The sequence below is a fragment of the Panthera uncia genome, chromosome D1 (genome assembly GCF_023721935.1).
Source record: "Panthera uncia isolate 11264 chromosome D1, Puncia_PCG_1.0, whole genome shotgun sequence".
Taxonomy (NCBI): Eukaryota; Metazoa; Chordata; class Mammalia; order Carnivora; family Felidae; genus Panthera; species Panthera uncia.
In genome coordinates this window covers 95,226,015-95,251,012 of record NC_064808.1, presented here as the reverse complement: position 1 = coordinate 95,251,012, position 24,998 = coordinate 95,226,015, and the positions used below count along the sequence as shown (strand labels likewise).

The 24,998-nt window shown below is 49.6% G+C and overlaps 2 protein-coding genes across 11 annotated transcripts in view; one reads left to right on the top strand and one right to left on the bottom strand.

Moving 5' to 3' along the window:
• The window catches only part of HYOU1 (hypoxia up-regulated 1), an 11,802-nt gene extending 4,824 nt beyond the window's left edge, over positions 1 to 6,978 (bottom strand). For 5 of the 8 annotated variants that reach the window (XM_049612051.1, XM_049612079.1, XM_049612086.1 and 2 more), the window contains exons 1-16: positions 6,792 to 6,978; positions 5,881 to 5,978; positions 5,572 to 5,665; positions 5,315 to 5,393; positions 5,008 to 5,162; positions 4,838 to 4,914; positions 4,359 to 4,540; positions 4,017 to 4,132; positions 2,600 to 2,792; positions 2,275 to 2,409; positions 2,035 to 2,117; positions 1,804 to 1,936; positions 1,462 to 1,649; positions 1,124 to 1,262; positions 355 to 415; positions 117 to 196 (exon numbers count right to left, since the gene is read on the bottom strand). In XM_049612051.1, coding sequence (XP_049468008.1) covers positions 117 to 196; positions 355 to 415; positions 1,124 to 1,262; positions 1,462 to 1,649; positions 1,804 to 1,936; positions 2,035 to 2,117; positions 2,275 to 2,409; positions 2,600 to 2,792; positions 4,017 to 4,132; positions 4,359 to 4,540; positions 4,838 to 4,914; positions 5,008 to 5,162; positions 5,315 to 5,393; positions 5,572 to 5,665; positions 5,881 to 5,971 — 1,806 coding nt within the window. In that variant the 5' untranslated portion in view covers positions 5,972 to 5,978; positions 6,792 to 6,978. Of the gene's footprint in view, positions 1 to 116; positions 197 to 354; positions 416 to 1,123; positions 1,263 to 1,461; positions 1,650 to 1,803; positions 1,937 to 2,034; positions 2,118 to 2,274; positions 2,410 to 2,599; positions 2,793 to 4,016; positions 4,133 to 4,358; positions 4,541 to 4,837; positions 4,915 to 5,007; positions 5,163 to 5,314; positions 5,394 to 5,571; positions 5,666 to 5,880; positions 5,979 to 6,784 lie in introns of all 8 variants that reach the window. The other 3 variants (XM_049612063.1, XM_049612072.1, XM_049612112.1) reach the window with 3 other exon arrangements.
• Positions 6,979 to 14,873: 7,895 nt separating this feature from the next.
• VPS11 (VPS11 core subunit of CORVET and HOPS complexes) lies at positions 14,874 to 24,688 on the top strand. Of its 3 annotated transcripts, none has more exons than XM_049612036.1 (16): positions 14,874 to 15,123; positions 15,712 to 15,860; positions 15,953 to 16,088; positions 16,636 to 16,799; positions 17,335 to 17,582; positions 18,274 to 18,475; positions 18,886 to 19,037; positions 20,099 to 20,285; positions 20,908 to 21,054; positions 21,178 to 21,366; positions 21,474 to 21,635; positions 21,863 to 22,002; positions 22,087 to 22,289; positions 22,413 to 22,584; positions 23,834 to 24,056; positions 24,183 to 24,688. In XM_049612036.1, the coding sequence occupies exons 1-16, from the start codon at positions 14,937 to 14,939 to the stop codon at positions 24,345 to 24,347; spliced, it is 2,826 nt and encodes a 941-aa protein (XP_049467993.1). In that variant the 5' UTR covers positions 14,874 to 14,936; the 3' UTR covers positions 24,348 to 24,688. The 3 variants fall into 3 exon arrangements, with proteins under 3 accessions (XP_049467993.1, XP_049467983.1, XP_049467975.1); XM_049612026.1 differs by having other exon boundaries at positions 14,874 to 15,204; positions 15,753 to 15,860; positions 22,443 to 22,584; XM_049612018.1 differs by having other exon boundaries at positions 14,875 to 15,204; positions 15,753 to 15,860.
• Positions 24,689 to 24,998: the final 310 nt, after the last annotated feature.

Here is a 24,998-nt window from a genome sequence, read left to right as displayed (position 1 = left end):
GTCTAGTCAGTCCTAGGCAGCTGGAATGCCTGCCCCCAATCCCTCCCTGCCTCTGTTGCTACTACCCGGCCCCATTCACCATCCTCCAAGCTCCCCTGGCTCCGTGCTGGCCTTACCTGGACAGTGTCTGTACCATTCTCTTTAGTGTCTGGTGTGGTACCACCTCCAAACAGGCTGGAGATGGTGTTGCCAAGTTCTAGGAGGAAGAAAACCCAAAGACTCAAAGGGGCCACAGCAGTGACACCACCTCCTTGCCCAAGGGCAAGGCCTGCCCGCCTCCCCCAAAGGCACACAAGTACATCCTCTCTCACACATACACGCGCACGCACACACACACACACACACTCATCTCACTGGTCAAGGTAGATTCCTCCTCTGGGCTGTCCTCCACCAATGTCTCAAACACAGACTCCACCTAGAAACAGGGATGCGAGGTGACGAGACGCACACGCTAACCCACCTCGTCCCCACAAACGTCCTGCCACAGTGGGTGTCTACTCACACACATCCAAGTGACCCGTGGCGGTGCTGGCCTATTCCCTCACCCACCTTCTTCTGAGGGATCTTGAATCAAGTCATCACTACCCCCCTGGATTATGAGCCCTCCTGAGGGCTGGGTCATAGCTCCTCCTTTCCCTCACGGCCTTGCACTTCTCCACTTGACAACAGAATGCGCTGTGATTTCCCACGGTACCTTCTAAAAGATGTTAACCCCCAGAACTACTTTTTTTTTTTTTTTTTTTAAGTAGGCTTCATGTCCAGCGTGGAGCCCAGCACAGGGCCTGAACCCACAACCACGAGATCAAGACATGAGCTGAAACCAAGAGTTGGACTCTTAACTGACTGAGCAACCCTGGCGCCCCCCCGCCCCCCCACCAGCCCTGAACCATTCTTTGAGAACGGATTACTTGGCCATTCTACAGATCCTGAAATTTACAACATCTGTAACTTTTTATAGGCCCTGACCCACCAGGTCCCTGGTGAGCTGTGTTTAGAGCCAGGACTTATCCACCTCCATAAACCTTTCTCACTTATCATGTTCTAATACCAGGTGGAACCGCTCTGCAAAGGCTGGTGGGGCCTGGACCCTTGCCCTGTACCCACGGTCTCATTCTGCTCTCACCCTGATGAGGCTGAGCACGCCACTCTCATCCAGGTTGAAGTGAGCCTTGATGCCCTTGGACTCGTAGTCGGGATACTTCTTGAAGCTCTCACCCACACCTTTCAGCTTCACTGTGGTCAAATTCTGAGAGCCAAATACCCTGGTTGGGGAGGAGAGAGCAAGTCCAGGGAACTCAGCCAGCCAGCCTCCAGCCTTTGACTACAAGGCCTCCCAGCACGAAATGTTGGGCCCTCCAGAGAAAATGCTCACCCCAATCCTGACCGCACAGCCCGCTTCCCCGTCACCCCGTGGCCCCAGATCCTCCCTTCTGGAGCCCCCACCTCGTCACACCCTCTCACCGAAGATCCTCGGGCCCCAGGAAGCCCAGGTCACCATAGTTGATGTGGAAGTTAAAGTCATGGTTGTAACGGTTAAAGGTGATGACTTTGCGTTGAGGGTAGGGCCCCATTCGGGAGAAGAGAACACGCTTATTGTGCTTCAGGCTGCGAACCCCAGGCTCCTCCTCCACCTCCCTTGTGAACTCCACCTACACAGCAGGCAGAGAGGAAGCACACTGGAGAGCCAGAGCAGGTTCTGGGGTAAGGGTACATGGAGACTGTCAACTGGCAGAAAACAAGGGTACAGGCTACGGCAGACGAGAGAAACCACCCTCGGTAAGGTGATCAGACAGGCCTACTCACCAGGATGGGGTAGATCACCGCATCTCGCACTACAAACGGCTTCACCTTGAAGGCTTTACTGAGCGCAGCTGCCTGGTATACAGCCCCCATGGCAGCTGCTTCGTCTGCGTTGATGTTCTTCCCCAGTTCCTCCCTGCAAAAGTCCTGCGCTTCAGCACGTTTACTCTGGAGCACCCAGCCTGGCCGCCCTCTCCGCAGCCCTGGCCCCAATGCCTCAGCACCCACACTCACTTGCCCACAGCCTTCAACAGCACCTCCTGAACTTTGGGGACCCGAGTGGCCCCACCAACCAGGATCACCTGCTCAACCTCATCCTACAGACAGAGAATGGGAAATGGAACGGCACATCATCAGCCCTCCTCCTCGGCACCGACGCATCCGGTGACATTCCCGCCCCCTCCCCCCTGCCACCTAACCACTTTCTATCCCACATGCCCCCCACCCCACGCCCACATCTCACTACCCCCTCACCAAATTCATTTCGGCACTCTGGAGGGCCTGCTGCACAGGCCCGGGCACCCGCTCAAATAAATCTGCACACAACTCTTCAAACTCCGCACGGGTCACTTTTGCCTTGAAGTCCACATCATCCATCAGGCCCTCGATCTAGGAGGAGGATGGGGCAAGTCAGAGTGCCCCCCCAGGTCCTCCTCTTTGGGGGGGCAGGTCAGAAATCGAGGGAATTGGACTTTGGGAGAATGGTAGGAGGCCTGGGAAGAGGGATGGGCCACACCGCACACAAGGGGCCTAGCTCAGGATGGAGAATATTTGCCCTCGACCAGCCATGAGTGGGCACCTGTGCCATGTGATCAGCGTTGGCACTCAGGACGGTTTTGAGTCGATTCGCCTCCCGTAGCAGCTTGGCCATGGCACGGGGGTTCTCCCGCACATCCTTAGCTCCCTGGCCCTTCCGCTGCTTGTTGAAAAGCCTTGCCAGGTGCTCACGCAGCCGGAGTTCCATCTCCAAGCCCCCCAGGGTGCGGTCAAATCTATCCAGGGAAAAGAGACAGAAAAAGCGTGAGGAACACACAGTGTCCCTTCATCGACCTAGGAACCTCACCTTCCTCCCACGTGGCTGACACCTCAGTGGGAGTTCACGTGCGTATCCAATCCACCGTACTTACTGGGCATTGACTATCTGTTTGTCTCTGGAGATGCAATTAACAGCAAAGAGACAGGGAACCTGCTGTCAAGGAGCTTACAGTCTAGCATCGAACAATTACACGAAAAAAAATGCCAACCACCTCGAGTTATAAGGGAGACAGACAACAGCGTTAGAAGACGTAGAAGGGAAACGCCCCCTATTTACAGACGCCATAGAAAGTTCTGTGGAGATGTGATGCCTGAGCTGAAACCTGCAGGATTGAGTGGAGTTAATGGGTTGAAGAGCAAACAACCCTAGATGGAGGGAACAGTGTGCATAAAGACCCTGAGGTGAGAAACAGCCCAATGAATAAGCTCCAAAGGACAGGCATGGTAGAACTCAAAAAGCAAAGGCTCTGGGTAGAGACAAAAGGGAGGAGTCAGAGCCCTCACAGGCCACGATAAAGGTCTGGAACCACTAAGTTTTTTTTTTCCTTTGAAAGAGAAAGCTGGCAAGAATGTGGGCACGTGCGAGAGCAGGGGAGAGGGGCAGAGAGAGAATCTTAAGCAGGCTCCAGAGCCAAATCAAGAGTCCGATGTTCAACCGACTAAGCCACCCAGGCACCCTGCCACTGAAGGCTTTTAAAGAAATAGACTATACTCAGGTTGGCATTTTGAAAACAACCTTCTGGCTACAACGTGGAGAAAGAACTGGAGGGGGGCCACAGTGAAGATGGGGAGACCTTCTATCTCTGCAGGTCAGAGATGATGGAAGCTGGGACTAGAGTGGTGGAGGAAGAACTGCACAGAAAAGAACGGCTCAGAAAATCAGACCACGTCACCAGTAAGTACGCTGAAAGTGACAAGAACAAGCAAATGACCGCATCTGACATTGCGCATGGTCGGTAGCCCCACGGATTTCCTAAGTAATAGCTCTCGGTAAGTTCCCTGCCTTTCAATCTTCCCAAACTGTCCCCTTCTCTCTCCATCTTTCCCCGGTTCTTCCAAGAGGTACCCTACAGTGACCGATGCTTCAGGAGAACGTTCGTGCAGGGAGCGGGAAAAGGAGGCAGCTGCCCCTCCAAGAAGAAACCCCCGACCCGAAGGTGTCTCAGCAAGTACCCACTTACCCCACTCCCCGGATCTGCAGCTGTGGCTGCATCCCCGCCTCCTTAGTCTTCACCGTCTGGTAGGTGACAATGGTGCACACGGTGCTGCCAGAGCCCATGTCATAGAACATGACGTTCTGTGGAGACACGGAGACAACTGTCATGGAAACCTTCTCTAACTCCAAGGTGCTGTATCGACTCTCCACTGAAAGCCGAAAAGCCCCAACGCTAGCCGAGAGGGGCCTGGTGTTGCATTTTGTCAAGGGCTAGTCGTGCAAACGAGATGCAAAACAGAGTCAAGCGGTCTCCGTCGTCACAGCCAGCCAGCCTCCAAGTCCGGTGAGAAGTTCCTCCCCAGCTCACCTGGGCAGTGGTGTTGATATCTTTCCGGCGGAAGACGCCGTAGCTGAGGGCGGTGGCGGTGTTGTCATTGATGAGCTGTAGCACTTTGAGGCCAGCCATGCGAGCCGCCTGCAGCACAGCTCGGCGCTCGGCCTGATTGAAGAAGGCTGGCACGGTGATCACTGCATCCTTGATGGGCTGCTCTACAGAGGGCAACAGACCAGGGTTCCCACCAGCTCCATACTCAAGACGACCCTTTCCGAGTCTTGCTACTAGTGACCTTCTGGGCCAAGTAACTCTTTGCTGTGTGGGGCTATTCTGTGCATTGTAGGATCTCGGGCAGCATCCCTGGCTTCTGCTCATTAGACGCCAGTAGCAGCTCCCCAGCTGTGACAACCAAAGATGTCCTCAAATATGGCTGGCTGTTCCCTGGGAGGCAAAACTGTCCCACTGAGACCCTAGGGAACCTGGCCACCGCTGGCCCCACCTTAGCTGCTCACCTGCAAAATCTTCAGCCAGGGAACGTGAGTAATTGAGGACCATGCCGAGTACCTCCTCAGGTGAGAACTGTAGCTGCCTGTGGGGAGGGGATGAGTTAAAGGCAAGGACAACCATGAGCAGAGGAGCCCATGAGGCCCACTGAGCCCACTGTCCCCAGCACAACACTCACGGACTGATCTGGAAGTGCACAGTCTGCCTCTGTGGGTCGAAGCCTAGCTCATGCTCTGGAAAACGGGCTCTGTAAAGGGCCACATGGGGGTTTCCCTCCTGCTTCCCCAAGAGGTGCTGGAAGTAACGCAGTGTCGCCTTTGGATTCTTGATGGCCTGAGAACAGATAAATAAGGAATATGGCGTGAGGTTCCCAAGTCCACCATCACCTACCTCTCACATCAGAGGCTGGTAAGAGAACAGGCTCTGGGGTCTGACATCTCTTTTCTGCCCATCGCTTATGGGAAGGGGGTGGGCTGTTAGCTCACCATGCTTGCTGCACTGTCTCCAAAGAATCTTTCATTTTCTTTCAGGGTCACAGTCACTGGGGTTTTCCTCCGGGATTCCCTGAAAAAAAAGAGACACAGGGCCCAGGTGCCTACAGCAGGATGTGGATTCAGGAGCCTCAACACCCCAAATACAATCACTCCGACACCAGCCTGTTGTGGGCCCTAGCAAGAATACACTCGGGCTTGGAGCACAGACTTCCCTCTTCCCCCACCCCTGACACTGGGGCCGCCCTCACTTGTTCAAGACAATTTCCATGGGCACTCCGGGTTTGACGATGGCCACCTTCATGGACTCGCTGCCCAGGTCCACAGACATCACTGCCAGCGTGTCTGAAAAAGAAAGAGATTTGTTGATTACCCCCTGTTCCCCAACACTCCTGAGTCCCCTCTAACCAAAGCACTTCACCCTCCAAAGAGAAGGAAAGATAGCAAAGATAAAACCCTAGGTTCAGCAACTCAAGAGTCCAACTTCCAACTAAAAGCCTCCTCTCCCACCATAGTTCATTCATCAATTCTTCTTTTGAGCCCACTACTGGGGTACATACCACTCAGTGCCAACAGATCTGCCAAGAGCACAGCCATCAAGGCCCAACAGGCTAGTCTCCTTGGCCTCTGCCTCCTGACGGTGGCTGCCATTGTGCCTCTGAGGGAGGAGAAAAACAACACTTGTAACCGGATGCCCTGAGTGAAGAAGACAGAAACTCATCCCAGAACAGAGAAGCTTTAAGATTCATACTCCACCCTCACCAGGGGGCAAAGGGGCCTACATCCCCCTCCCCGCCCTCCTGATAAGGACCCAGCACTCTAATCACACAAAGGGTCCTGGACTCCATCCACCACATCCCTAAACAGGGAAGGTACCGGGACAGGAGAAAGGAGACCAGAGCCTTCCGTCCACGGCATAGGCTGTAACTGGCTCACCCTAGCACTGCCCCTGCTGTTAGACACCTGGGGTGCGGCCAGGGATCCCCACCCAGAGCTCAACTGCCTCCCTACACCTGGAGCTCTCCCGCTGGCGGGGAAAGCCAGGCCGGGCCTGGACGGGAACTGAGAAGTGGTGACGTTGGAGGAGGCTGGGATGTTAGAAGGGCCTGTCTCCTCCTCGGTATCCTTTCGGGTTGTCCCGCCCGCCGCCCGTTCTCCATCCCAACCCCCCGCCCCGCTGCCTACACAGACGCCGCGCCTGCAACGGTAAGATTCCTCGCCGGGCAGGTACCGAGTCCCCCGAGTTCACCTAAGCGTCACCTGGCGAAGGCGGCGGCTCCCACCCCCGGAAACGCGGCCCGGCCCTCCCCTAAAGCGTGGGGGCGCCCCGGGACCGAGCTGCGGGGTCAAGCGCACCGGCGTCCGTGCGGCCCTTGCTCCCGCTACCGACCCGCCCCCGGAGCTAGCACGTTGCCTCTCCTAGGAGGGGTGGCCGGCTCCCATCGCCATCCCCAACCCCGTTACCGCTTGCCTGCGCTCCTGCGGCCCCAGCTCTGGGACAAACGCGGCGGCGGACGTACCCACGAGGCCGGCAGGGCGCCCCCAAGCCCGCGCCCTTCACAACTCCCCTCGGTTTGCAAACTGTTACATTAGCCACCAATCTCTCCGCGGCGTCTCGCGCACCAGCCGGCCCCGGACGCGGCGCGCGCTCATTGGAGCCTCGGCCGCCCGGCCCTGCGCCGCGCGCCGGGCCCCGCCCCCATCGCCGCGGCGCGCGCTCCCATTGGGCCACGTCCTAGGCCCGCCCCCTCCTCCGTCGCCGGCTTCAGTCCGGAGGCTGCCGAGGGGGCCAGTCCGCCAGTTGTGGGTGGGAAACGGCCGACGCCGGCTCGGGATTGGGCCACGTCATGGGGCCTGGCGCGCGCCCCGGTGCGTTCCGGGACCTTTCCGGCCTCGGCGCTGGATGCCGGACTGCCGGTATCGGGAGTGACTCGTGCCCGGTGCAAATGAGCACCCGGACAGTCCCGCAGTCGGTCCCCTTACTCCGGTCACCAGGGGAGCCCCGGCCGAGGAGCAGGAATGACCGGCATCCCCTCCGCAGCCACGCGGAAGAGGCTCTCGCTTGCTGGTTGGTATTGAACTGCTTAGGCTTCGGATAGAAATCCAGAATGGCTACGCTTCAGGCTTGGTCCACCCCCACCTTCGTTTCACCTTAAAGACACCAAGACAGATCTTCGCTGGTGGGACAGACATAACAGAACTTGGCCTGGACCCCTTACTCTAAGACCCATTTTTCTGAGACAGAATATTCCAAAATGGAAAGCGCTGCACGCAAAAGACACTTTTATCTATGAGGCTGTGATCAACTGAGCATAAATGCATCACCTCATGTTTCCGTTCCTTTAAATCTTGTATATCTTCTTTTTTCCTGCTTCTGTCAGAATTAAAGTATCTCGGGCAGGTTTGGCGCTCCTTCCTCCCTTCTGTGTACTTCATAGCCTAATGGAAGTGTGCACAGCGCTTGGAGAGCTCACTTTTCTTTTTTCAACCTGCCCCACCCCCACCCCCACCCCCACCCCCGTTTTGTTGACCTGAGCGCACTTTTCTTAAATGTGGAAAATCGGTCTCCTGTATCCTTCCTCTTCCGAAATCGACTCCTAGCCTCCCTTCGCAGAAGGTTCCCTAGAAGGTCCTGGCTGTAACGGCCAGGACTTGTTTAAGGAACTCTTAACCTGTTCCTTTTCCTACACTTTTCATGATGCTTAGGGAGGCAGGGTAGTCAGGTGTCTGTACTTGGAAGATAAACACGTCTACTGGTAGTATCAGGGAGAGGTCTATTTTTCTTCCCTTTGTGGACTGTTCAGTCTTCGTATAGAGACCTTGGTAGAAATAAGGGGAAATAAATCCCTTTGATACCATGCTTAATCTCACTCTTTCTGGAATTATCTACTGTTAACAGCGTGGTGTGTAACCTTCCAGGCCTCCTCCTGGGCATTTACGGACATTTGTTGAAATCTGTAGCTTTTGCTTTCTTTTTAAATGAGAAAATGTTGTGTAATGAAGTTTGTTTGCAGCTTGCATTTTCTCCTCCCTTTTTTGAAAGTAATAACATATCACGGAGCATTTTCCGGATCAGTGTGTAAAGATTCACCTCATTGTTTACTGCTGTAGAACATTCCATAGCATGGGGGTTGGTCAGCCACAGTGATGGATATCTAAGTTGTCATTTCAGTTCTATGAGACATGCTAAGTTGTCATTTCAGTTCCACAGAGAAAGATTTTGTTACTGTATGACTGACCCAACTTTTGGGTAGCAGTCTGGTAGGATAGATTCCATCCATTTCAAACAGATTATTCATTTCTAATATTTATTGGGCCTCTGTCAGATATAAGCATTGCACTAGGTGTGGGATTCCAGAGATGGGGATGACCATGTCCTTGCCTTTGGAAAAGTCAGTCTGTTGGGAAACATGTTTATGGTTTCAGTGCACTTATTTATTTATTTGTTTTTTTTTTTTTTATTTTTTGAGAGCGAGAGGGGAAGGGGCAGAGAGAGGGGGAGAGGATCTGAAGCGGGCTCTGAGTCAACAGCAGAGGGTCCGATGTGGGGCTCGAACTCATGAACCTCGAGATCATGCCCTGAGCTGAAGTTGGACGTCCAACCGACTGAGCCACCCAGGTGCCTCTCAGTGTACTTATTAAAAACCTATTGAATGTGTGCAAATTGGAACACTAAGAAAGTCAGTTTGATCTGCTCCTAAATGAGCTCCCATCCTCGGGTTATCCTTGGTGGGAGTACAGTTTTGCTGCAGATACGGTTTTCAACCTGGGTATCTGTCTCCTTGGGAGGTGCAGCAGGTGCGAGTGCTCTGGAGTCACCTGTTTTGTTTTCTGACCAGAGAGGACCCTAGTGTTTCACAAGAACAAGTTATAAAATGATGGGAAAATGTTAAGGTAAAACACCTGATTTAGATTGACAAAGGCAGCTGAATTCACTAGTTCTCACTTAGAACAACATGTTAAGAACATTTGAGGACTACATCGCTTCCCCCACCCTGAGCAGAAACCCTAAAGTTGCCATCTTGCAGGACATGTGCAACTGTCAGAAGATTAAAGTGAACACATTAGCAGGAGCATGTGCATACGTTACAAACCGTGCATGTTACATCATGTGCTGAGGGCAGTGTTAATCAGGACAAACATCCTGGTTCAGGAGAATTTTAAAAATTAGTTGTCGGGGCGCCTGGGTGGCTCAGTCGGTTAAGCGTCCGACTTCAGCTCAGGTCACGATCTCACGGTCCGTGAGTTTGAACCCCGCGTCGGGCTCTGGGCTGATGGCTCAGAGCCTGGAGCCTGCTTCCAATTCTGTGTCTCCCTATCTCTCTGTCCCTCCCCCGTTCATGCTCTGTCTCTCTCTCTCTCTCAAAAATAAATAAACGTTAAAAAAAAATAAAAATAAAAAAAATTAGTTGTCATTCAGCAACTTCCATCTTAGGTTTAGGTAATGTTTATATATATTCACTAAGAGACTGTTTGTAATAGCTTTATTCATAACGGCCCCAAGTTGAATATTACCTAAATGCCTATCAATAGTTGGATGGGTAGAGGTGCCTTGGTGGCTTAGTCGGTTAAGCATCCAACTCTTGATTTCAGCTCAGGTCATGATCTCATGGTTCGTGAGATCAAGCTCCATGTTGAGCTATGCACTGACAGCTCAGAGCCTGCTTGGGATTCTCTCTCTTTCTCTCTCTCAAAATAAAAAAACAGTTGGATCGGTAAATAAATTGTGGTGAATTCACACAATATAATTCTATACAGCAATGAAAATGGTCTATGATTACAGTCTGCGACTTAACTAAAGCCCACAAAGCTAATACTGAGTGAAAGAAGCCAGAAGCTAAAGGGTACATACTTTATGATTTCAGTTATATAAAGTTTAAAACCAGGCAAAACTAAGCTATGGTGATAGAGGTGGAGACCGTGCTTACCCTTGTGGGGTGCTAGTGTTTAGAAGAGGACATAACACGCTTCTTGGGGGTGCTTGCCGCCCTCTGGTTACCATGCTGGTTGCAATGGCTTTGTGAAAATTTAATGGGCTATGGTATGTATGCTTTTCTATATACGTTATACCTTAATAGAATTTTTAGAAGTTATTTTAGAAAATTTTTAGAAGTTATTTTGTGTCACTCAAAAGACTAGAAGGTTTGATTTTGCTGGAACCCTGAGATGGGGGAAAACTCACTTTTAGCAGGAGAGGCTGTACCTAGATAAGTTTTTTTTTTGTTTTTGTTTTTATTTTCTATTTCTTCACCAGTGGTTTTAGACTTACGAAAGAAATGTGATTGAAGAAAACTGAAGAACATAGGAAAAACAAATAATAAAATAAAAATCACCCACAATTCCATTTTTTAAATTAAACATTTAGCATTCTGATGTATATGCACACACTTTAAACTTTAATGGAGATAATATTTTGTGACTAATTCCGTTAATTTTCCTATGTCATTTTTCCTCTACAGAATTTTCAGTGGCTATTTTTATAGACTTGTATAAAGAACTACAATAATTTTATTTACCAACATTAGTATTTGACAATTATGTTGCTTCCTTTTTTCCCTTCTATTATAAAGTTGCAGTAGACACTTATTGACAGATATTTATGCAAATCTGTCCCCTATAATCTACTTAGGATAAATTCCTAGAAGTGCCTATGCAGGCTTAAATTCCTCTTTAGGCATTTGATACATATTGCCGAGTTGCCCTCCAGAAAAGTTTACTATATGCACTACCAACAGCAGTGAATGACAGCCCCTGTATCTTTAATAATACTGTTAAGGATACAGGGGTGCCTGGGTGGCTCAGTTGATTAAGCATCTGACTCTTGATTTCGACTCTGATCATGATCTCACTGTTCATGAATTTGAGCCCCACACTGAGGAATGCAGAGCCTGCTTGGGATTCTCTCTCTCTTTCAAAATAAATAAAACTAAAAAACATTGGAAAAAAATACTGATGCAATTCTCCAGTCCTGGTATTATGAATTTGAATTGGATGGAGTGAGGAGTGGATGAGGAGACAAAGTACTGGGGACATTTCCCAGTTTGCATTGAGATGGGAATGATTATGTGTCCAGAGAAGCAAGGCTTTTTGTGTTCTTGAATTCTGTGATTTCACGAACACCTAGAAAATCACTCAGATTTATGAACAAATTTATGGAATTGACTTCTAAAAACAAAAATTTAAATCAAGCACCCAGGGGTGCCTGGGTGGCTCAGTCGGTTGAGTGTCCGACTTCGGCTCAGGTCATGATGCCACGGCTTGTGGGTTCGAGCTGACAGCTCAGAGCCTGGAGCCTGCTTCGGATTCTGTGTTTACCTGCCCATCCCCTGCTCATGCTCTGTGTCTCTTTCTGTCTCTCAAAAATAAATAAATATTGTCTAAAAAATAAATCAAGCACCCAGAATATGGGGCTTCAGAGTTGGACAGACCTGGATTTGCCTGTAAGCACTACTTCCTACCTGTGTGACTCTAGGCAAGTTGTTTAGCTTTCCTGAGCCTCAATTTCCACATCATTAAAAGCGACACGCTGGTACATGCCTCACAAGGTTGATGTACAAGGGGGTAAAGTGCTTAGTAGAGTGCTTGGAACATCCTAAGCACCAAGTACACGTTAGTTAACCACTTGTTTTTATTATTACTCTAGAGAAATACAACTTAAAAATGGGCACTACTGCAGTTGTTAAAAGCTTGGTTAAGTGCTTTGCCAAGTTCATGGGGAATTTCCCTTCCCTTTTTTTTTTTTTTTTTTTTTTTTGGCCAGATTTTCACAATCAATAATGAGCTAATTGCTTCCTCCTGTTTCCCTGTAACTTTGGAACCTGTATGGGGAGACCTCTGAGTTTGTTGCTGAAGCGGAAACTTTAGCTGTCCTGTTGCTAAGGTGGAAACTTTTGATAGCCTTTTAGGGGTTAAGAGAAAAAAACACAGACTTTTCAGTAGTCTAAAAAATGGTTTTCTACCCAGAGAGCCACATGAGGCAGGAAAAAAACAACAAAAAAACCAAAACCTGATAGAAAATAAAAGTTTGAAGCCAAAACAAGAAAAGTTCCTGTTTTGCTCCAGTGAATATGACTGTTTTATACATCATGGGCAGCATTTTGCTAATGCAGAAAAGAGAGGCCATTGCCAGGCAATCCTTGATTCTGAGTAGCGATCCCTTTAATTTCAAGCTAAAGACTTGAATTGCTTCTTTAGTCCCTTCAGAACTCAAAGTTCTCCAAATGCAGAACTGTAACAATTAGTACATCATTTTCTGTGTAGTTTCTCTGCTTATCTTCCTCACTGTACTGAAGTTCCTGGATTCAGACAAGTGTAACAAAAAGACAAATCCTGGTGTATGTTCTGACAAGTACAGCCTAGCTTCACACTCCAGAAAAGCATCTAATTAATAGTTAGGGAACTGAAGAACTTTGATGTGCTTGCCCAGAGAGTCACTTGAACCTCATAGAGACTCCCGTTTCTCACCGGAGATAATGATACTTCTGCAGATGGTTGCTAGGAAAGTCCATAAAAAGTGAAAGCACTCTGTTAGGTATAATTAATTGTATGAAATTCAGGGCTGGTTACTGGCAGTCATTTCTATGTCTGTCTCCCATGGTGGTGGTTGAGCTCCCTAAAGGGCAAGAACCACCTCTTGTTCATATTTATATTCTGGGCATTTAGTACAATTGCAGGGATAGTGAGTACTTGATACATGTTTGTCTAAAGGAGGAAGGGAAGGAAGGCAGTGCGTCTGAAGAAGTGCAGTGGGTCACCAATCCCTGCCTTTGTACCCTCATCAATAAGACCAAATGGGCATCGGCCTTCCCAGGTTCAAATAGGAAGTAGGAAAACTCTGGACCTCTGCTGTTAGACAGTAGGGGGAGCACCTAAGTCAACAACAAAGATGCCACTCTGCTGTTCACGTCTCTATATTTCACATTGCTTGTTTTCTTTTCTTGAAAAGTGACTTATGTACAACCTTGTGTTCATTTCAAGTGTACATGGTGTTTATATACATTACAAAATGGTTACCACATAGATCCAGTAAACCATCTGTGGCCATACAAAGTTTGTGCAATATTATCGACTGTGTTCCCTGTGTTGTACATTATATACCTGTCTTTTTTGTAAATACCTCTTAATCCCCTTTATCTATTTCACCCATCCTTCACCCCTTGTCCTCACATCACTGCTTTTTTTTTTTTTTAATGTAAACTCTGCATCCAACATGAGGCTTGAACTCATGACCCTGAGAGACCCTCATGCTCTACCGAGCCAGCTAGGTGCCCCCCACATCACTTCTTTTAACATGTTATTCATAGACTTCACGATTGACGTAACACACTTGCAAAAATTCCGATGAGTAGTACAAAATATACTCAGCAGGTGAAAGTGGGTCCAGGCTACTCCCCATTTATACTTCTGCACATGGGCTTGGATGTTGAAACTGTGAAAGAGGAAAGAAATCTGAGCTAGAAGTCAGGAAATCTATGTGCTATACAGTTTCTTCCCCTCACTTACCTCTTTAGCAAATGGACACTACCTTTCCCGTCAACCAGATTGAGGAGAGGCGGGGGTAAGAGGAAAATCATCCACATTTATTCCTTCAACCAAACACGAAGCCTCTACCGGGTTCTGTTAGGACTGGTCATGGTAAACAAAACACAGCCCCCGCGTTCTGGGATCTCCAGCTGGTGGGAATCAAGATAAAACTTTCCGGAAATAAAAAGCTGTGGGGGAGAGAGGTGCAAAAACAAACTTCACAGATACCACATGGTCACTTTTTCATATGTCCGTATGATCTCAAAATGTCACTCCTGTACAGAGCTCCTTGTGACGCCAAAGTGTACACCTACAGTTTTCCCCAGGAACACTTGCTTTAGCCAGAGATGTAAATGGTGGGTGGCTATGGAATATCTTAGACACTTGCCACTTGTTCAATCACTCAGCTCCCAGAGCTGCCACTTCCAGGCCTTTTCCCACGTTCGGCTTATGTCCCATACCCTCCCACTACGGAAAGGGAAAAAAAAGCCCACGTTCTTGAGAGTTCCTGCCCCACAAGTATTTCCTAGCTTCGTTAAGAAACAGATTTTACATGTCTAATTCATGCCACACTGACAGAGGGACACAAAAATGAACCTAAGACACTGATTGTGGTGCGCAATCCGTATCTCGTTGCAGACACAAACTTCTAACTTTATGTCTCCGCTCCTACAGCTGAAAAGCCAGTTTCATATACATTGGTTTATTCATGCCTCAAAACCGTCGTAGGAGGTCATAATCCGCTTGAGCACAGTGGGTTACAATTAAAGCGTGTGATAGTCCTCATCTTGATCCTTCAGTGCCCACGAATTTAATAAAGGAGGAAACTGATGCTCAAAGAGGTGAAGGGCCCAGCACTTCAGAAGCACTTTAGCCAGCGCAGGTACAGAGCCGGTAAACAGGCCAACAGCCGGGCGAGGGACCGGCGGGGAGTCCTACCTCACGCGGCCCCGCCCACTCTCCCCGCCGCGGGAAGCTGTCACCTGGCCGCCAGGGCGCATGTGCACTCAGGCCCCAGGAAGCTGTCGGCTCACGTGATCCTTCCGCCCCTCTCACATGACCTCTCTCCCAGAGGCGGGGACCTTCGGCCAAGATGGCGGCCTACCTGCAGTGGCGGCGTTTCGTTTTCTTCGACAAGGAGCTGGTGAAGGAGCCGCTGGGCAACGATGGTGCTGCTCCCGCGGCTGCACCTGCCTCAGGACCCGCTGCTTCTAAGTTCCTTTGCCTTCCTCCTGGCATCACTGTCTGCGACTCAGGCCGAGGGAGCCTCGTCTTTGGAGATATCCTTCCTCTGGAGCTGTCTGTTCCCTCCCCGGATCCCTGAAGAGATCCAGCTGGGATGGAATCTGTCGGTCAGAGGGGTTCGTGTTACGTGACACTTTCCTTTAGGTGGGCGCCCAGTGGCTCCTTCTGTGGCCTGAGGGAAGAAAAGGAGGAAGTCCATTCAGTAACTTGTTGCCAACTGAGCAATCGTGGGCAAGGCAACCTCTTGGGGCTTCCATTTACTTCTCTGTGAAAGAGGTGTAAGATACCAGTTTGGCAAGGCTATTTTTAAGATCTGTCTAAACAGCGTATGCAGGTTGGCTTTACAAGGTGAATGTGTAAGGTGGCGTGATCTCTCCTGCCCAAATTGTGGGCAAGGAGATACATGAGACTAGAAGTTTGCTGCTGTGTTCTTCATATTGTTGCTACTAAACTCTGGTCTCCGTTTTCACTGTTTTTAAGATGGAGAACTTTTAGGAGATAATATGTGGAGAAATTCTTGAAAATTTGAGAGAGATTAAATAATATATGTTAGTAGTTATCTGGGATCTGGTATAAATAGAAGTCTCTCTCCTTGGAAAGGAGGTTCCTTGACTATTCTACACATATGGAAGGCCAAATTTGGTTCTTGCCCCGCTCTCTACAGCTTACAGGCTTCCAAGCCTACAAACTACGGGTGACACACCTGTATCAGCTGAAGCAGCACAATATTTTGGCATCTGTTGGTGAAGATGAAGAAGGCATCAACCCCCTGGTGAGTCCCAGAAAGGAAGTGGGAAAGACCCAGGCCCTGGGAATGGTTGTTGGAGGGTGACTAGTATTCACATATCTGAGGTCTGTTCACAGGTAAAAATCTGGAACCTGGAAAAGAGAGATGGTGGCAATCCACTCTGCACTCGCATCTTCCCTGCCATCCCAGGAACAGAGCCAACTGTTGTGTCTTGTTTGACTGTCCATGAAAATCTCAACTTTATGGCCATTGGTAAGCAGAAGAAGGCAAAGCTAACACTCCGTGGTTTTTATAGATTTTCCTCAGAGTTGCTTCTGCAGCTCGTCTTCGTTGTTTTAATGAGACCACTTTATACTGAATTAAGGTCTTTGAGATAGTAAAGTTTGGAGCGGGAGAGCATTTAGTTTTGTTCTTTGAAAAAGAGCCTGTGTGCACCGATTTTTATGTTAACCATTGGAAGAGTTAGATATAAGGAGAAAGCTTGTTACTTCTTTTTTTAAGTTTATTTATTTTGAGAGTGAGAATGAGTCAGGTAGAGGGGCAGAGAGAGAGAGGGAAAGAGAGAGAATCTCAAGCAGGTTCCATGCTGTCAGCACAGAGCCCGACGCAGGGCTCAATCCCACAAACCATGAGGTTATGACTTGAGCCGAAATCAAGAGTCAAATGCTTAACTGACTGAGTCACCCAAGCACCCTGAAAGCTTGTCACTTCTAACAAGTGCCTTAAATGGTCTTTTTCCCCTTCTGTGCTCCCTGATCTTTTCAGCCTCAATGAAGTGCTGTTTCCTGGTCCCCTACAGGTTTCACAGATGGCAGTGTTACATTGAACAAAGGAGACATCACACGGGACCGGCATAGCAAGACCCAGATTCTGCACAAGGGCAACTATCCTGTTACTGGACTGGCATTTCGCCAAGCGGGAAAGACCACTCATTTGTTTGTTGTGACAACTGAGAACGTTCAGGTATGATGGGGGCCTGCACTGTTAGGGGCAGGCAAGAAAGGGGCCTACGATAAGGAAATGACGAGAGGTAGGGTTCTTAAACTCTTCATCATGTAGCCTTGAGTCATTTGCCCAGCTTAATATTTTATTTTTTCACTTAAGAGGCAAGGAAGAGTCAGAGTTAGGAAAAGAACAATGGGCTTGTAGCGAAAGACCTGCTTTTTTCCCCCTAACTTGTTAAGTAACATCGGACAAGTTATTTTACTTTGTTGGTGTCTGATGCTCTTAATTTCTAACAGTCTACTCTCAAGTATGGTCTTGGTAAAAGTTCAAAATTATTGCATTTCTTGTAGTGGCAGTTTTCCTGTAGTTAGTGACCATACACACAGAGGGAGAAAATGTGGGTGATGGTAATGGACAAAGCAAGGAGCCAGGGAAAGTGTTAGGGTGCTAAGAGTCAAAAAGAAAGAGAGCCAGTATGGAGATGGGAATACCTTTGGGAAGGCTTAGATGCCCCCTCCTGAAAGGGAGCCTGTTAACGCCTTTCTTCTTGCAGTCCTATATAGTTTCTGGAAAGGACTACCCTCGTGTGGAGTTGGACACCCATGGTTGTGGCCTGCGCTGCTCAGCTCTAAGCGACCCTTCTCAGGACCTGCAGTTCATAGTGGCTGGAGACGAATGTGTCTACTTGTACCAGCCTGATGAACGTGGGCCCTGCTTTGCCTTCGAGGGCCATAAACTCATTGCTCACTGGTTTAGAGGCTACCTTGTCATTGTCTCCCGTGACCGGAAGGTTTCTCCCAAGTAAGGACTCCAAGGGGAAGGGAAAGGGAGAAGGCTGCACTTGTTCGCCAGAATTAACATGATTTTAAAATCCTAATACCCCAATCCTGTCAGTCTGCTACTTTGGTTTTCTGTACATTGTCCTCACACTTAGATTCAGTTGTAACATTTTTACTGAAAAAATGTATTTTTGCTACAGGTATTTGCTAAGTGCCCTAGAACGCCCCAGGGAATTTTTGACCTGTTTTTGTTTTTTTTACTCTTCAGTCAAAACACACTGGGTGGCGGAACAAGGAAATGAACAGTGGAGAAGCTATAAAGGGCTGGGGAATGCAGGACACAGTATTTTTATTCTGAGCCACCTGAAAAGGGGTGGCAGGCTCTTCCTCATGATGGGGATGATCCGTGTCAGTGTTTATCTTCAGTCAGCACTAAGCGCAGTATCTCCCATATACCAGGGGCTAATTATATGAATGGGTGTTTGGATGTTCTTAATTTTTTAAGCCACCCCTTATGTTAATGGTAGGATCCTGAAAGGTACGATCAGGTCTATGTGTTCTCTTCCTACAACTGCCTATGCAATGCTGCATTTATGGGATATGCTGCTAGAGGGGCCAGAGGGTGATTTGTTCTGGGCAGAGTAGGCAGCACCAAAGTTGTCACGGAAAGAGGAGCTGGTGCAAATAGCCGGTGCTTTTTCTTTCCCACACAGGTCAGAGTTTACCAGTAGGGACTCCCAGAGCTCCGACAAGCAGATCCTCAACATCTACGACCTGTGCAACAAGTTCATAGCCTATAGTGCCGTCTTTGAGGACGTAGTGGACGTTCTTGCTGAGTGGGGCTCCCTGTACGTGCTGACGCGGGATGGGCGGGTCCACGCGCTGCAGGAGAAGGACACACAGACCAAACTGGAGGCAAGGCCACCAGATTTCCAGAGCTGGCCACGGGCACCCAGACGCAGGTGTAGGAACAGGCTCCTCTTGGAGGCCAAGTCACCTTGGCCAGGGTGTTTCCTTCCCTTTGGGGCACAGCCTTACCTAGCTCCTTTAGGGCCGAATTACAAGGTAAATGGCCTGGGATGAGGTTTTAAGAGTAAAGTAATGGCTGAGAGCCTGAGTCCACTCTCAGGGTCCATTCTGCCTGCAGAGAGCCTTGGAAAGTAAGGCCATGTTGGACTTCGGGTTATCTGAGAGGTCTTGCCCTGTCTAGGATCTAGGCAGATCAGAAATCCAGGACCGTCTGGCTTGTGTGTTGTAGCTGCTTTCTGGTGGGGTGTCTCCTCAGGACTGCTTCTAGTAATTTTCTAATCTCTCTCCCCTTGCAGATGCTGTTTAAGAAGAACCTATTTGAGATGGCCATTAACCTGGCCAAGAGCCAGCACCTAGATAGTGATGGGTTGGCCCAGATCTTCATGCAGTACGGGGACCATCTCTACAGCAAGGGCAACCACGATGGGGCTGTTCAGCAGTATATCCGGTTAGTCTTGGGTGCTTTAGGATATAGCTCTGAATGCAGCCAGATAGACTAACACCTGGGCTTGGGTTAGGGGAATGGACTCCACCAAAAGGAGCCATCCTTTTTCCCTGCAGAAACTGTGATGGCCCGGGTGAGAAGTTGGTAAAGTTCACTGTGAAGGGAACATTTAGGGTCAAATATTACGTGACCAGGGTGCAGTGGAGCTGATGAGTATCTCTTGTTTTAAACTTTATTTTGTTTTTACCTACGTTTCTATATTTTTTAAGTAGGCTTCACACCCAGTGTGAGGCTTGAACTCACAACCCAGAGATCAAGAGTTACATGCTCTACTGACAGAGCCAGCCAGGCACCTGTTCTTGTTTAGGCTGGCCTTTGTTAATATTCCTTTTTGGGCACCTGGCTGGCACAGTTGGTAGAGCACACGACTCTTGATTTCAGCATCATGAGTTCAAGTCCCACATTGGGCACAAAGCTTAGTTTAAAAAAAAAATATATCATTTTGACCTGATTCGTTTGTTTGTTTGTTTGTTTCTTTTGAGAGACACAGCACAAGTGGGGGAGGGGCAGAGAGAGATGAGGACAGAGGATCTGAAGCGGGCTCTGCACTGGCAGCAGAGAGCCCGATGGGGGGCTCAAACTCATGAACGATGAGATCATGACCTGAGCCAAAGGCAGACACTTAACCGACTGAGCTACCCAGACGCCCCTTGACTTGATTCTTTAAAGGGAAAGGGTATTCATCTCTTGGCTTCTACAGTTTCTTCCCTTGAAGAAACCCTAATTCTTGAAATTTTCTGCCCTACTAAGAGGTGGTGTGAACCTGTCTGGCCTCTCTACCTTTCTAGAATTCCTATCTTCAGCCAAGTTTAAGAACCAGTGCTGTGTTAGCCTTGCATCTCATGTGGTCTGCAGTCTAGTAGCATTGATATCATCCAGGTCTTGTTAGAAATACAGATTCACAGGCCTCCCCCCAGACGTGCTGAGGATCTGCAAGTGATTCCTAGGCACATGAAAGAGAAGTACGCTGATCCAGATGCTGTTTGATGCACGTGTCTCTCTAGAACCATTGGAAAGTTGGAGCCATCCTATGTGATCCGCAAGTTTCTGGATGCCCAGCGCATCCACAACCTGACCGCCTACCTACAGACCCTGCACCGGCAGTCCCTGGCCAATGCTGACCACACTACCCTGCTGCTCAACTGCTATACCAAGCTCAAGGACAGTTCGAAGCTAGAGGAGTTCATCAAGGTGCAGGGTGGTGGTGGTGGTGGTAGATTCCCCGAGGGCCCCGCTGAGCGGGAGGTGGCTTTACCAGGGTTTGCCCCTTTTTCAGCAGATGCAGGGAGAAGAAAGGGCTCACCTTATTTGGGGACCAGGACCCCTCTGGTCTATAAACTGGGAAGAGGAATAGCCTTTCCTGCTAGTTCTCTCCTGTCTCCCTCTTGTTTTATGATGCTTGAACTTTTGAGGGTATGTAAGCTCAGGGAATTAACAGTGGTGGGCCCCTGGGTCCCCAGAGGTGTCCCTGTAATAGTAGGGGAAGAGGAAGACTTTAGCTCTTAAAAACTTACTGAGAAGTAGGAGGACCTAGTGTTTTAAAACCATGGACCTTCTTTAATTTTTTTCTTGTCTCCAACCCTCCCGGCCTCAACTTTATTGTTATCTTAAGAATCTGTCAGGGGGCACCTGGCTGGCTCAGTTGGTAGAACATGCAAATCTAGATCTCCAGGTCGTGAGTTCAAGCCCCACATTGGGCCTAGAGTTCGTGTTAAAGAAAAAAAAAAAGAATCTGGTCTCAGATGCAGGTTTCCTCTCCCTTCCCCAACCACAACCTTTCTGTGAATGATTTTGTCTGACGTCTCCCTGGCAGACCAAGAGTGAGAGTGAAGTCCACTTTGATGTGGAGACAGCCATCAAGGTCCTCCGGCAGGCTGGCTACTACTCCCATGCCCTCTACTTGGCTGAGAACCATGCACATCATGAGTGGTACTTAAAGATTCAGCTAGAGGACATTAAAGTAAGTGAGACTCTTGACCCAGACAGAGACCTGTTCTTTTTCCAGGACATCCCCGGAATGATGAAAGTACTTCCTGGTGGGAAGGCAGGAGCATGCGCTTACTCTGCCCTTACCTCTCCACAGAATTATCAGGAAGCCCTTCGGTACATCGGCAAGCTGCCTTTTGAGCAGGCAGAGAGCAACATGAAACGCTATGGCAAGATCCTCATGCACCACATACCAGAGCAGACGACCCAGTTGCTAAAGGGACTGTGTACCGACTATCAGCCTAGCCTCGAAGGCCGAGGTGACAGGGAGGCTCCAGGCTGCAGGGTGAGACGTCAAGGAGAATGGCTTTTGGACAACAGGGATCACTTCCGGGGCCTCATGGATACCACACCCACTCACTCGGCCTCCTCTCTCCTCCCTTGCCATCCTAGGCCAACTCAGAGGAGTTCATCCCCATCTTTGCCAACAACCCTCGAGAGTTGAAAGCTTTCCTAGAACACATGAGTGAAGTACAGCCTGACTCCCCGCAGGGCATCTATGACACACTCCTTGAGCTGCGGCTACAGAACTGGGCCCATGAGAAAGATCCACAGGTGAGGCCTGGCAAAAGCTGCAGCAGGTGCTGGAGAAAAGACAGCCCTTCCATCTTTTGTGGTTGCCTTTTGCTGCATTCTTTAGACCAGTGACCCCTCACCCTTGGGGGCTAACTGGTTCCTCCGTGAAGAGGCGATCGAAGAGGCAGTTGACTTGCCTTGTCACAAGAGACCTTTGTGATTTTTTTTTCCCCCTTATGCCCAGCAACTCTACCCTCCTTCCCTAGGTCAAAGAGAAGCTTCATGCAGAGGCCATCTCCCTGCTGAAGAGCGGCCGCTTCTGCGACGTCTTTGACAAGGCCCTGGTCCTCTGCCAGATGCACGACTTCCAGGATGGGGTCCTTTACCTCTATGAGCAGGGGAAGCTGTAAGATTTGGGGCAACTTCAGGGAAGGGGGAGGATCCGGTTTTCCAGGGACAGCCACTGAGGTGCGCCTTGCCCCGGCCCCAGGTTCCAGCAGATCATGCACTACCACATGCAGCATGAGCAGTACCGGCAGGTGATTGCTGTGTGCGAGCGCCACGGGGAGCAGGAGCCGTCCCTGTGGGAGCAGGCACTCAGCTACTTTGCCCGCAAGGAGGAGGACTGCAAGGAGTATGTGGCGGCCGTGCTCAAGCACATCGAGAGCAAGAACCTCATGCCACCGCTTCTAGGTACTTCAGAGGGCGGTAGGGAGGGGTGCAGGCTGCCCACAGCTCCGGGCCAGGGGCGCTTCCATTCTATCGAGAGGGTGCTGCTCGGTTCACTGTCTTGTTTCCTTCCGGGCCCAATCTCAGTGGTGCAGACTCTGGCCCACAACTCCACAGCCACCCTGTCTGTCATCCGGGACTACCTGGTCCAAAAACTACAGAAACAGAGCCAGCAGATTGCACAGGACGAGCTCCGGGTGCGACGGTACCGAGAGGAGACCACCCGCATCCGCCAGGAGATCCAGGAGCTCAAGGCGAGGTACTTGGCGACTAGATATGTGGAGGGGGGATAATCTTGTTCTTCACTGGGTGTCATTAAATACTTTTCATAGAGGATTGTATGAAAATGTGTTCGAACTTTGCATTTTTGAAGATCTGTTTTAATGGAAGAATTCCAAAGAATGGTTTATTCCATAGATCGTTATTTATTAGGTTTTTGGAGGATGTTAACTTGCAGCAGGTGTTTTTCTTTTTATGAGTCTGTATTTTTTTCTAAAGACACATTTTTTTTTTTTTTTTTTTTTTAAGAGAGGGAAAGAGAGAGAGGGCGAGAGCAGGGGAGGCCTGAGCTAAAATCAGGAGTCAGATGGCAAGCACTGATCTTAACACAGACAAAAAAAAGCCCTGCCATGTGGAGCTTACAACATAGAGGTAGGCAGGCGCTGAATACATTCAACGAAATATTACAGTATGTCAGATGGTGATAAGGTCTAAGGAGAAAACTAGTTTAGGAAGGGGAGTGGGGTGCTGTGTGTGTGTGCGCGCTCGTTTATAAGGTGGCCAGGAAAGTCCTCACTGGAAGGGTCACGTCTAAGTAAAGATCTGAAAGGTACAAGTTCCCCAGCTGTGGAACGAATGTCACGGGGATGAAAGGTACAGCACAGGGGACGTAGTCGGTGTGGTAATGGTGCTGTGTGGTGACAGATGGTAGGTACACTTGTGGTGAGCGTAGTGCAACACACAGACTTGTCAATCACCGTGTTGTACACCCAAAAATAACGTAACGTGCGTCAGTTATACTTCAATTAAAAACAACAACAACAAAAAAAACGGCGCCTGGGTAGCTCACTCGGGTTAAGTAAGTGTCCGACTTCAGCTCAGGTCATGATCTCAAGGCTCGTGGGTTTGAGTCTCGTGTCAGGCTCGCTGCTGTCAGCTCGGAGCCTGGTTCGGATCCTCTGTCCCCTTCTCTCCCCGCCCCTCCCCCACTCGTGTGTGTGTGCTCCCTCTGTCTCAAAAATAAACAAACATGAAAAATTTTTAAAAACCGTGAAAGACAACTTAGTGGTGGTTGTGAAAACTGAACGGGTTAGCCGGACTTGCTGGAAGCACGCTGAGACTCTGCAGGCCCGGGCGGCATCCTCATTTCACTCCCTTTTGGTGGTTAAGAGCAAGACCTTGTAGTCCCTCGACAGGGACCCCTCGACTCCAGCCACCTTCTCTCTGCACCCGGCTCTTGGCTCTGCCCCCACTCTTTGCCACTCCTTTCTGGTCTCCCTTGCCTGCAGTCCGAAGATTTTCCAGAAGACCAAGTGCAGCATCTGTAACAGTGCCTTGGAGCTGCCCTCGGTCCACTTTCTCTGCGGCCACTCCTTCCACCAGCACTGCTTTGAGAGTTACTCGGAAAGTGATGCCGACTGCCCCACCTGCCTCCCTGAAAACCGGAAGGTCATGGATATGATCCGGGCCCAGGAACAGAAACGCGATCTCCATGATCAGTTCCAGCACCAGGTGGGCATGAGTGGGTAGATGACTGCCCCACTCACGGAGAGTCACGGGAGCATTCGCTTCTTTTCTTTCCTCCTCCTCAGGACAGGACACCTGCAGTTCTGATTCTTCTCTCCTCTTTCCCTGCAGCTCAAGTGCTCCAACGATAGCTTCTCTGTGATTGCTGACTACTTCGGCCGAGGGGTTTTCAACAAATTGACTCTGCTGACCGACCCTCCCACGGCCAGGCTGACTGCAAGCCTGGAGGCTGGGCTGCAGCGGGACTTGCTCATGCACTCCAGGAGGGGCACTTAAGCAGCTCAGGGGAAGGGGTGTGATAGTGGAGGCACAGTAGTAGGGACATGGGGGACAGAGGCAGGGCTGTTGCACAGGAGTCAGGCAGACATGCCCAGGACTCCACCCTGATCTGATGCCATAGCCCTCAGGACTAAAGAGGACTTTTTCTCCCTTCTTCGGCCAGCCTGCCATTCCTCCTGTTGACTTTTTGAGCAGTGTGGATCATTCCAGACCAGCGGGGGAGGGTACCTCAGCAACCTCTGAGTGTGGACAATAGCTGCTTTGTTCTCTATCCAAGGGCACCAGGCTGTGCTTGGGTCCTTGCTCCCAGAGTCTATAAATAAAAGAATATAATAGTTTGGGGGTTGAAGGTTTTGTTCTGGGACTTCCTAGTGATTCTTAATTGTGCAAGATGTACTTTCCCCCTGCTTTTGTAGAACTCCAATTCCCTTCTTGTAGGGTTCTTTGAAGATTATGTTGACAAGACCTCATTCCAGTAATGGGTGGGGCTGGTGGCCTCCAGTAGACCAGTTTACTGAAGAGCCTCAGTGACGAAAGGCCTGGTACCTGAGCTCCAGGAGCAACCTGGACCAAGGCCCCCAGACTAGCGCCTGCTCTGTAGTTGGCTGGTCTCAGTGGCTCTTGTTTGCACAAAATATTCAAGCAGGA

Bases quoted from the DNA above. Each gene is read 5' to 3' on its own strand.
- VPS11 (XM_049612036.1), top strand. From the start codon at position 14,937: ATGGCGGCCTACCTGCAGTGGCGGCGTTTCGTTTTCTTCGACAAGGAG. The intron at 17,583-18,273 runs GTAAGGACTCCA...TTTCCCACACAG, and splicing joins GACCGGAAGGTTTCTCCCAA to GTCAGAGTTTACCAGTAGGG. The intron at 19,038-20,098 runs GTTAGTCTTGGG...GTGTCTCTCTAG, and splicing joins GCTGTTCAGCAGTATATCCG to AACCATTGGAAAGTTGGAGC.